This window comes from Bos indicus, chromosome 2, assembly GCF_029378745.1.
Source record: "Bos indicus isolate NIAB-ARS_2022 breed Sahiwal x Tharparkar chromosome 2, NIAB-ARS_B.indTharparkar_mat_pri_1.0, whole genome shotgun sequence".
Classification (NCBI taxonomy): Eukaryota; Metazoa; Chordata; class Mammalia; order Artiodactyla; family Bovidae; genus Bos; species Bos indicus.
This window is the reverse complement of record NC_091761.1, coordinates 96,635,731-96,648,394: the sequence shown is the minus strand read 5'-3', so window position 1 is coordinate 96,648,394 and position 12,664 is coordinate 96,635,731. Positions and strand designations below refer to the sequence as shown.

Below are 12,664 nucleotides of genomic sequence, written 5' to 3'. Positions count from 1 at the left end.
CTCAGCTTTCCTTATGGTCCAACTCTCACATCCATGCATGACTACTAGAAAAACCATAGCTTTGACTAGACAGACCTTTGTCAGCAAAGTAATGTCTCTGCTTTTTAATATGCTGTCCAGGTTTGTCACAGCTTTTGTTCCAAGGAGCATGTGTCTTTTACTTTCATGGCTGCAGTCACCATCTGCAGCGATTTTGGAGCCCAAGAAAATAAAGTCTCTCACTGTTTCCATTGTTTCCCCATCTATTTGCCATGAAGTGAGGGGACCAGATGCCATGATCTTCGTTTTTTGAATGTGGAGTTTTAAGCTAGTTTTTCACTCTCCTCTTTCACTTTCCTCAAGAGGCTCTTTAGTTCCTCTTCACTTTCTGCCATAAGGGTGGTGTCATCTGCGTATCTGAGGTTATTAATATTTTTTTCAGCAATCTTTAATCCAGCCTGTGCTTCATCCAGCCTGGCATTTTACATGATGTACTCTGCATATAAGTTAAATAAGTACGGTGACAATATACAGCCTTGACGTACTCCTTTCCTGATTTGGAACCAGTCCATTGTTCCATATGCAGTTCTAACTGCTACATCTTGACCTGTATACAAATTTCTCAGATGACAGGTAAGGTGGTCTGGTATTCCTATCTCTTTAAGAATTTTCCACAGTTTGTTGTAATCCACACAAAGGCTTTAGCGTAGTCAACGAAGAGAAGTAGATGTTTTTCTGGAATTCTCTTGCTTTTTATATGATCCAACGGATGTTGGCAATTTGATCTCTGGTTCCTCTGCCTTTTCTAAATACAGCTTAAATATCTGGAAGTTCTCAGTTCATATACTGTTGAAGCCTAGCTTGGGAAATTTTGAGCATTATTTTGCTAGCGTATGAGATGAGTGTAATTGTGCTACAGTCCATGGCTACAGCCCATGGAGTCTACAGCCATCTAGTCCATGGCTGTAGTCCATGGGGTTACAAACAGTCAGATATATTGAGCGCACAGACACACACACAGAGCGTTCATTCTGTCAAGTTGTTTGTTTGGTTTTGAATACTCAGCATAACTGAACCTCATGGAACCAGTATCTACAGCAAAGAATTCAGTGTGAACCTGAAATTGACTTGCTAATGTCCACCATATCACATGGAAACAAATACTTGATTTGTTCTGTGGATGGCTGAAGCAATAAGAAAATGAGGATATCTTCCCTCACCCACACTGTTCTCACAGAAGAGAATGTTTTCTTGGAAACAGCCTCACTTTGCTCCATAACAAAAGCTTGGATTTACATACTGCTAGTAACCATGGAACTCATCACACTGGCTTCCATATTTGGTACATGGCTTTACCTGCTTCTTTTCACCATGACCTACTTTTTGTTTGCTTTACCTGCTTCTTTCCACCATGATCTACTTTTTGTTTATCTTTCTTCTTGTTTAAATAGAGTATAATGAATCAATCTCTTCCACCAGCTTCAGTTCAGTTCAGTCGCTCAGTCATGTCCAACTCTTTGTGACCCCATGGACTGCAGCACACCAGGCCTCCTTGTCCATCACCAATTCCCAGAGTTTACTCAAACTCATGTCCATTGAGTTGGTGATGCCATCCAACCATCTCATCCTTGTTGTCCCCTTCTCCTCCTGCCTTCAATCTTTCCCAGCAACAGGGTCTTTTCAAATGAGTCAATTCTTCCCATCAGGTGGTCAAAGTATTGGAGTTTCAGCTTCAGCACCAGTCCTTCCAAAGAATATTCAGGACTCATTTCCTTTAGGATGGACTGGTTGGATCTCCTTGCTATCCAAGGGACTCTTAAGCGTCTTCTCCAACACCGCAGCTCAAAAGCATCAATTTTGTCCTGAATATTTTTCTGTCTTGATAGCATTCAATATGGTTTCCCATCCATTTACTTTATATCTAATAAGTCACATATACTTATTTTTCTGAAACCAATACTTTCCCAGATATCTATCATGCAGTCTACATAAAATGGACCCAGACATATATTCTTTTGTTCTTGTAACTAGTTGTCCTTCAAAATGTGTGCTTCAGTGTCACATGAGATTTTCCAAGAGTTGGTCATGTGAGGAACTAAGGTCCTCATAGAAGTCTGAATCAATGATCAATTTATTCTATAATTATGCAGTTTTTAAGCTGCAATAGAGAAAACTGTTGCTATTTTGCTTATGCTTTAAAAGGGATAGTTTTTGGTTCCCTAAAAGGTTGTTGTTGGTGTTCAGTCACTAAGTCATGTCTGACTCTTTGCCACTCCATGGACTGCAGGATGCCAGGCTCCTCTGTCCTCCAATATCTCCTGGAGTTTGCTTAAATTCATGTCCACTGAAAATGTGATGCTATGTAACCATCTTATCCTCTGCAGTCTCCTTCTCCTTTTGCCTTCAATCTATCCCAGCATCAGGGTGTTTTCCAATGGGTTGGTTCTTCATAAAAGATGACCAAAGTATTGGAGCTTCATGCCATCCCCAATATACAAAGAGCTCATACAGCTTAATGTCAGAAAATAGCAACCCAATCAAAACATGAGCAAAGGGACTTGCCTGGTGGTCCAGAGGCTAAGATTTCATGCTCCCAAAGCAGGACGCCCAGGTTCAATCCCTGGTCAGGGAACTATCCTGCATGCCACAACCAAAACCCAATAAGTAAATAAATAAATATTTTTTAAATGACCAGAAACTCTAAATAGACATTTCTCCACAGAAGACACACAGATGGCCAACAGGCACATGAAAAGATGCTCAGTATCACTAATTATTAGAGAAATGCAAATCAAAACTACAACAAAGTACCACCTCAGACCAGTCAGAATGGCCATCATTTTAAAAATCTACAAATAATAAATGCTAGAGAGGTTATGGAAGAAAGGGAACCCTCCTACACTGTTGGTAGAAATGTAAGCTGGTGCAACCACTATGGAAAACAGTACCGATTTTCCTCAAAATACTAAAAATAGAGTTGCCTTTTGATCTAGCAATCCCACTCCTGGGCATATATCCAGATATAAATTATATTTCAGAAACTTACATGCATTCTTATGTTCATAGCAGCAGTATTTACAATAGCCAGGACATCAAAGCAACCTACACATCTATCAACAGATGAGTGGATAAAGACAATGTGACACATATATATGTACGGTGGTGGTTTAGTCGCTAAGTCCTATCTGATTCTTGTCACCCCATGGACAGTAGCCTGCCAGACTCTTCCATCATGGGATTCTCCAGGCAAAAATACTGGAATGGGTTGCTCCATTTCTTTCTCCAGGGGATCTTCCTGACCCAGGGTCTCGAACCCAGGTCTCCTGCATTGCAGGCAGATTCTTTACAGACTAAGCTACAAGGGAAGCCCATATATATATATATGTGTGTGTGTGTGTGTATGTACATATGTGTGTATGTGTGTATGCACATGTGTGTGTGCATGTGTGTAATGGAATACTACTTAAACATAAAATAGAATGAAATAATGCCATTTGCAACAACCTAGAGATTATCATACTAAGTGAAGTCAGTCAGAAAGAGAAAGACAAATACCATATGATACCACTTATGTGACACAATCTAAAATATGACACAAAAGAAATTACCTATAAAACAGGAACAGACTCAGACATGGAGAATAGACTTGTGGCTACCAAAGGAAAAGGGGGATGAGGGAGAGGTGGATTGGACATTTGGGATTTGCAGAGCAAATTGGTATATACAGAATAGATAAACAACAAGGTCCAACTGTATAGCACAAGGAGCTATATTCAATATCCTGTGATAAACTACAATGGAAAAGAATATGAAAAAAACTCTAATTAGAAAAGATATATGCACCCCAATATTCACAGCAGCAGTATTTATAAAAGCCAAGATGCAGAAGCAACCTAAATGTCCACCAACAAATGAATGAATAAAGATGTGATACCTATACAGATATATATACTGGTATAGTACTCAGCTATAAAAAGTATAAAACAATGCTATTTGAAGTAACATGGATGGACCCAGAGATGATCTTACTAACTGAAATAAGTCAAACAGAGAAAGACAAATATTATATGATATCACTTCTGTGTGGAATCTAAACAAATGATACAGATAAACATATTTACAAAACAGAAATATACTCCTGGATACAGAAAACAAACTTATGGTTACCAAAGGAGATGTAAGGGAGAAATAAATTAGGAGTTTGAAATTAACATACACACACTATTATATATAAAATAGGTAAATAACTAGGTCCTTTTGAATAGTACAGGGAACTTATACTCAATATCTTATAATAACCTGTAATGGAAACTTATAATGTAAATATACATATAGATAGATATAACTGAATCACTCTGCTATAAACCTGAAACTAACACAACATTGTAGATTAACTATACTTCATTTTTTTTAAGTTTTTAAAAACAAAATAGTATTTCTCTTTAAAAAAAAAATACATCCCACACACATACACACACAGATACACTCCAAAACTGAGAAAACCAACACTCCCCCAAAATAATGTTTCTGTAGATTGTAATAATTTCTCTGCTGGCTATTTGACAAACAGAATAATCAACATTCACAAAAGATTGAGAAGACTGGGAAAACCATGCCCTCATACAGATAATACACAGAGATCTTAATTAGCATCTTCTCTTTGATCAACATTTCACAATCTGTATGAGTAAATACTTTCATTATTTAGCAAGAAACTAATTAACTGCCTAATGAGTCACCAAACTCCCTTTATAAATTAACACCATCAATTACATTCCATGCAATCTTTTGTGTGTGCCAGGAGGAACTGATCATTAGTGAAACTTGTCAAACCATATTTACACAAAGCATTCTAAAATTTGGAGAATCTGACTTTGACTCTACAGTTCTACAGTTTCCATAGCATAATATGACCATACAATTGTGAAATAAACCTGGGATCATAATATTTGGGGTTTTGTTTTTAAATACTTAAATAGTTTTATAACTAGATATTTTTACATTTTCTTTTCTTTCTTTCATAGAAAAGAAGAAAAATTTTACTTCCTTTTTATTATAAAAATGTTTACCAAAATAAAACAGAGGATATAATATACCCAGTATTTAAAATTTACAGTTAGCAATATTTTATCAAATTTATCTTCATTGTAGTATTTTAAAGTAAGTTGCAGATAGTATAACAGCTCACTCCTAAATATTTTGATATACATCTCTCAATTTAAGAGAATTTTTAAATGAAAACTTAAATAAGTTAGTGAATTCAAAATGTCGTTTGTCTTTTTACAGTTGTACATGAAGAAATGTTGAATCAATTTACATATAATTAGACATTTTTCATTGAAAGTAGACCAAAGTTTGTCCAGATTTAATTCTAGCATATTTTATAGAGAAAGATCTCAAAGAACATGTCTTTTCTCTTAATATTTATTCCTCTACATGTTTCACATGAGTTGCACCTTCACAAATTTTAGAAGTCATATAAGTTTACATCTAGATCATTTACTCTTTTTATGTTTAACTCTCATGATGTGTTACTGATTCCCAGTTGTTTGTCTTTGCCAACCTTATTCTGTCTACATGGAATGTCTTTTTACTTCCTCCTCTACACATCCAATTCCTACTCCTTTAATTTTAAGGTTACTTGTCCATAAAGCTTTCTCTGATTCCTCTGTGATGAATTAAGATGCTTTTTTTCACTGGTTCCACAATTGTGATACTTCTGTTGTTAAACTTAGACACCATCTGAGGGGTGTCTACTTCCTATACTATTAGATAATCATTTCCATGGAGTAAGGATAGAATCTGATTCATTTTTTCCAGTGCTCACTACAGAAGCAACACACTGTAGGCACATAATATGTTTGTTGAACTGTTAAAGGGACACTAAAGATAATCATGTTAGACTAGATAATTTCTAAGACATCTTCCAGCTCAAAATTTCATGAGACTTCATAAAAGATAATTCATTTAACTCTCATAGATAACAATCTTTATAAATACCTTCAAGGCAATGTTGCCACTCATTAGTAGACCTAAATGTTTGAGACATCAGGGTCAGTGTTCTTTAAAGATAACACTAGTGACTCCCTTTCCTGACATTATTAGCCTAGCCATTCAGACAACTCTTTTCTAGTGCAAGACATCTACAAAGGCTGAATTAATATAAAAACTTTCTTGCTTAAAACATGGCTTAGGGAGGGAGGTTCAAGAGGGAGGGGGGGTACATATATATATGACTGATTTGTGTTGTCGTATGGCAAAAACCAACACAACACTGTAAAGCAATTTTCCTCCACTTAAGTTTTTTTAAACATGATTTATAGCTACAATTCCTTAAAAAACTGGAAATAGAACTGCCTTATGATCCAGCAATCCCACTGCTGGGCATACACACTGAGGAAACCAGAAGGGAAAGAGACACGTGTACCCCAATGTTCATCGCAGCACTGTTTATAATAGCCAGGACATGGAAGCAACCTAGATGTCCATCAGCAGATGAATGGATAAGAAAGCTGTGGTACATATACACAATGGAGTATTACTCAGCCATTAAAAAGAATACATTTGAATCAGTTCTAGTGAGGTGGATGAAACTGGAGCCTATTATACAGAGTGAAGTAAGCCAGAAGGAAAAACAGAAATACAGTATACTAACGCATATATATGGAATTTAGAAAGATGGTAACAATAACCTGGTGTACGAGACAGCAAAAGAGACGCTGATGTATGGAAGAGTCTTATGGACTCTGTGGGAGAGGGAGAGGGTGGGAAGATTTGGGAGAGTGACATTGAAACATGTAGAATATCATGCGGGAAACGAGTTGCCAGTCCAGGTTCGATGCGGGATACTGGATGCTTGGGGCTGGAGCACTGGGACGACCCAGAGGGATGGTGTGGGGAGGGAGGAGGGAGGAGGGTTCAGGATGGGGAACACATGTATGCCTGTGGCGGATTCATTTTGATATTTGGCAAAACTAATACAATTATGTAAAGTTTAAAAATAAAATAAAATTTAAAAAAAAAAAAAAATATATATAAAAAAAAATAAAAAAAAATAAATAAATAAAAAATATGAGGCCAGAAAATATTCCACAGGATTAGCAATCACCACATTGGGACTTACAATAGAGGCCTCTACTGACTTGTTGGCTAAAAACTTGGATTTTGATGGTATTCTGATAAAAAAAAAAATTAGTCTGAGACCTGATGAAGTAGGAAGCTATACTGGAAACTCCTATATAAGGTCAGGATTCCCAAAAGATGAATCACTTAGTGGGTGAACAAAAAACAAAAGCAGCGTTTAGAAAGAGACTGGATGTTTCACTGCTGGCTGCATTTAGAGGTGGAACAGGTAACAGTAAGAAAAAGATTCTTCTCTGAAAATTTCTAACCACAAAATTTCTAACCACAAAATTTCTCACACAAATTTCTCACAGGTAACAGTAAGAAAAAGATTCTTCTCTGAAAATTTCTAACCACAAAATTTCTCACACTTTGGTGTGGTCTAATATATGGTCTTAGTTTAAAGTGGAGTTAGATCAATAGTTCTACTAGGCACCTTGCAGAAAATAGAAATAAATTTCTATTTATTCTATTTTTTAGAAGAATGGATATTAAATGAGGATCTCATAAATCCTTTATCATAAGTCATTAGACACATAAGGAAATAAGCCCCCATGTGTGGTAGTCAGTATTGACAAGCAAAGTCTATGGTTATCTTAATATCAAATGCAGAATATAAAATATGTCTAGTGAGAAAAAAAGAAAGATTAAAATTATATTTAAGATTAAAAAACTATCAAAATTAAATAGACTTCAAAACTGAAAAACAGAATAATAAAAATTAACTTGATGGATTAAAGAGCCTTTAGACAAAGCTCAAAAAAGAGTTGATGAATTAGAAAATATATTTGAAGAAATTACCAAAACAGCAGTAGAAAAACAAAGAAAAGGAAAACATGCAAGACAGGAAGATACAAAGGGTAATGGGAGAAGGTCCCTCATTTATCTACTTAAAGTTCCAGAAGGAGAAAATAGGAAAATGAGGAAAAGCAAATTTTCAAAGACAAAATAACAAAACATTCCCACCACTGAATAAAGACACAGATCCTTAGACTCCAGAAATCAAGTGAACCCATACCTAGACACACTATGAAATTGCGGAACATCAAAATCAAAGAGAAACTCTGAAAAGGAGCTAATAAGAAAAACTAATGACCAACAAAATTTTCCAACAATAACAATGGAAGCCACAGTGGAAAAATAAAGTCTTTAGGAGCTAAAAGTAAATAATTCTCATCCAAAGATCATTAGCCCAGAAAAAATATCTCTGAAGACTGAGATTGAAATTAATACCTTGTCAAACAAACAAAATACAGAGTTCACTATGTGTTCATGCGTGCTCAGTCGCTTCAGTTGTGGTCAACTCTTTGCAGTCCTAGGGACTGTAGTCTGCCAGGCTCCTCTGTCCACAGGATTTTCCCAGCAAGAATACTGGAGTGGGTTGCCATGCTGTCCTCCAGGGGATCTTCCTGACCCAGGGATCGAACCTGCATCTCTTGCATCTCCCACACTGCCCGTGGATTCTTTACCACTGAACCACTGGGGAAGCCCAGAAGTAGTGATACTACTTATAGTAAGTATCATTATAAGTAGATTCCAGTGTGAGGAAACCTCTTAAAAAGATGTATTTTAGGAAGAAGAAAAATTATACAAACTTACACTTAATATAAAACACTAAGATAACAGCATATAATTTGGAAGCAGTTAAGGTATTTTAAAATGCTTATACTATTTGATAGAGGGAAATTATTGATAACTTTAAACTTTCTTTAATATAACATGAAAAATTCTAGGCTAATCACTAAAGAATTAAATATAACATATACCTTCCAAACTAGTAGGGAGAGGGAGGATGAAATAAGGAAAAAAGCCTCAATCAATTCAAAAGAAGCCAACACAAGGTGGAAGTAGAGAGTAGAAAGAATTATAGGAAGAGCTGGTAAAATGAAAAGCCCAGACAGATGGTAAATTCAAATACAGTGTATTCATAATCATAATTAATGCAATTGGCTAAATTCTTTAATTATAGACAAAGTCTATCAAAATGGATAACAAGAAAAATCCCACCTGTGTCTTGTTTATAAATGAAACTCCCGAAGTATAAGTACACAGAGAAGTTTAATAAATAAATAGGAAAAGATAAGGAATTGCTGAGTTAGAGTGTCAGTTTTGCAAAACAAAAAATTTCCGGCTATTAGTTTAACATAACAATGTGAATATACTTAACATTACTGAGCTGTATGCTTAAAATATTTAAGATGATTAATTTAATATTATGTGCATTGTACCATAATTAAAGATTTTTAAGGATGGAAAAAGGTGTGCAAGGCAAATATCAAACAAGAGAGAAAGAACTAAGTTATTTATTAAATATTGTTATTTTAATATAATAATTTTAGTATTTAGTTAGTATTTAAAGCAAAAGTAAAGTAGAAACAAAGAAAGATGCTTCACATCAATAGAAGGTTTGACTTACCAGGAAATATAACATTTCTCAATTTGTATACACCCAATAACATATTTTCTAAATATATGAAGCAAAAAGTTCATCATCATTGTAGGCTATTTTAAGACATATATATCAGAAAAGAATAAGTCAAATAGATGAGAACTCACAGATACAGAATACTTGAGCCACACAACCAATAAGCTTAACCTAGTGGATATTATAAAACACTGTGCTCAGAAACCGAACAGTACACATTCTTTTGAAGACCACATGAAACATTTATCAAAATTGACCCCAATAGAAGCAAGTAAGTCTCAGCACATTTTTGAAAATTAATATCATGCAGACCACATACTCTGATCATAACCAACTGCAAAATCAATCACATATCTTTTTAAAGCACAGCTTTAAGGACATCATCTACTGCATGCAGATTTAGGGAACTCAGTAAACACCACCTCTGTTTTTAAAAAAATGTCTCTGAATCATTCAACTATCAAGACAAGGCATTTCCCTATTTACAACATTGTAATTTTCATACTACTCAATTCAGTAAATGACTTTATCCAATGGCCCTAATGAGAACTGTGAGTGACCACCAGACCCCAAGGAACACAAACCACAGGTCCCCAGCTGCAACAGGAGAGACGCCTGAGACCACCAACATCACCACAAACTTGTCAGCAGTTTTGTAGCTTTGTTTTTATAGTTTACCACTTGGAACTAATTGAAAAATTACATAAGGAGTCGGCAGATGAAGATAAAATAATCACTTTATTGAGAAGAAAGTTTTTGGAGAACATAGTCTATGTATGCATCAGTCGGCTTGCCTATTGACTCCTTTGAATTTTACCTACTAAAACTGCAGATGAACACCTTGAAGCTCCTTGAAGCTTACTGCACAGTCAAGGGCAAAACAATATGCATGCTCTCTGCAAACAGACGGATCCCAAAGACATGTCTGAGGAAGAGGCTGGCATATACCTGCCTGGTCTATTCCCAAACTCACAAACCAGGCAAGTCACTCATCCACAGGGAGGGAAGAGATGATGGTGAAAGAGATGAAAATAGCGTTATTCTGCCACACACCTCTCCACACACAAACATGGAATGACTGATGAGAAACTCCCTAACACTCAGTAAGGAGGAGATTCACAATCTTTGTGAGGATTTGGGTGGGACACACGGGGGGCACAGTTTCTTCCGTATCTTTACCTCCTTCCTGGAGCTGGGCTGTGATGTTGAGCTCACACTGCACTTTAGCTTTCAGCACAAGGACAATCTGCTCCTCTATAGTGATGGTGCCATCAGAATCCAGCTGTAGATATGAACAAAATACAAACAGAGAAACATATGCCACTATTTTTTTAAGCCATGACACAATCTTTCATTATTTCACCTTCTAATATAATTAAAAATTACTTTGATACCAAGCTACCTTGATATAGTTCTTTATAGAACTAGTTCTAAAGAAATAGTTCTTTATCTGAATCAAAATTCATAATCCATCAATGTATAAGATTTGAGAATAATCATATTTTACCTGCTTAGCCTAAAGGAAAAAAAAACCATTTTTAAAAAATTAAAAAGTTATAGAAAATTTTAATTAGGTCACCCTATGTAATATAATCAGAAAAAATAATAAACATATTGAAAATTTCCTGGAATGTTACAAAGACCCAGCATTTTATTAGTCCTCTTGCTGCTGCTGCTGCTGCTAAGTCGCTTCAGTTGTGTCCGACTCTGTGCAGCCCCATAGACGGCAGCCCACCAGGCTCCCCCATCCCTGGGATTCTCCAGGCAAGAATACTGGAGTGGGTTACCATTTCCTTCTCCAATGCATGAAAGTGAAAAGTGAAAGTGAAGTTGATCAGTCATGTCCGACTCTTTGCAACCCCATGGGCTGCAGCCTACCAGGCTCCTCCGTCCATGGCTTACAATATGTCAATTATGGCACATAAAAAGGAGAAATGACTAGAAGATTCTTTTTAGCTCTACTGAAAAATTACCAGTGAAACTGGACAATCATTCCATGTTTGGGGGTTTTGGTTTACTCATCTATGAAATAAGAGAGTTACTCCAAATGGTTTCTAGTTGAATTTTTGCCTTTTTCCCTCCAGTTTTATTGAGGTATTACTTACAGACAACATAAATTAAGTTTACGGTGTACTATGTAGTGATTTGATACATTTACATATTGTGAAATGACTACCACAATAAGATTAGCTAACACCTCCCCCCCATAATTACCTTTAACGTGTGTGTGATGATAACATTTAAGATCTACTCTCTCAACAATTTTTGAGTATATAATAAAGTACTGTTAATTATAGTCACCATATTACACACTAGATCCCCAGAACTCAGTCACCCTATAGCTAGAAGTTTAAACCCTTTGACCAATGTCCCCTCATTTCTCCCACTCCCCAAGGCCTGGCTGCCACTAATTCTACTCTCTCTGAGTTCAGCCTTTTTAGGTTCCATACAAATGAGAACATACAGTATTTGTCTTTTACTTATTTCACTAAGAATAATGGCCTTAAAGTCAATCCATGTTGCACAAAAGGAAAGATTTCCCTCTTCTTTATGGATGGATCATATTCCTCTGTGTGTGCGCATCACATTTTCTTTATTTATCCATCCCTTCACAGACACTTAGATTGTTCCCATGTCTTGGCAATTGTAAGCAATGCTGCAATAAACAAGAGGGACACCTAACCTTTGAGATAGTGATTTCACTCCCTTTGGGTATTATCTAGAAGTGAGACTGCCAGATCATACAGTAGTTCTATTTTTATTTTTTGAGGAACTTATACTTTTTCCAGAGTGGTTTTAAAAATTTACATTCCCACCAATATTGCACAAGTGTTCCCTTTTCTCCTCATCCTCTCCAAATCTTGTCTCTTGTCTTTTTGATGACAGCCATTCTAACAAGTGTGAGGTGGATACCTCATTTCGGTTTTGAGGTATATTGCCCTCATTATTAATCATGTTGAGAATCTTTTCATGTACCTATTATTTCTTTTGCTGTGCAGAAGCTTTTTAGATTGAGGTCATCCCGGTTGTTTATTTTCTGTTTTGTTGCTTGCATTTTGATGTTATATCCAAAAAATAACTGCCAAGATCAATGTCAAGAAACTTTACCCCTGTTTTCTTCTAGTAAGTTTAGAGTCT

At 35.9% G+C, this 12,664-nt stretch overlaps 1 protein-coding gene across 1 annotated transcript in view; it reads right to left on the bottom strand.

Moving 5' to 3' along the window:
* The window catches only part of PTH2R (parathyroid hormone 2 receptor), an 88,600-nt gene that overhangs the window by 69,203 nt on the left and 6,733 nt on the right, over window positions 1–12,664 (bottom strand). Inside the window, exon 2 of the mRNA XM_019976128.2 lies at window positions 10,706–10,808. Coding sequence (XP_019831687.2) covers window positions 10,706–10,808 — 103 coding nt within the window. The remainder of the gene's footprint in view (window positions 1–10,705; window positions 10,809–12,664) is intronic.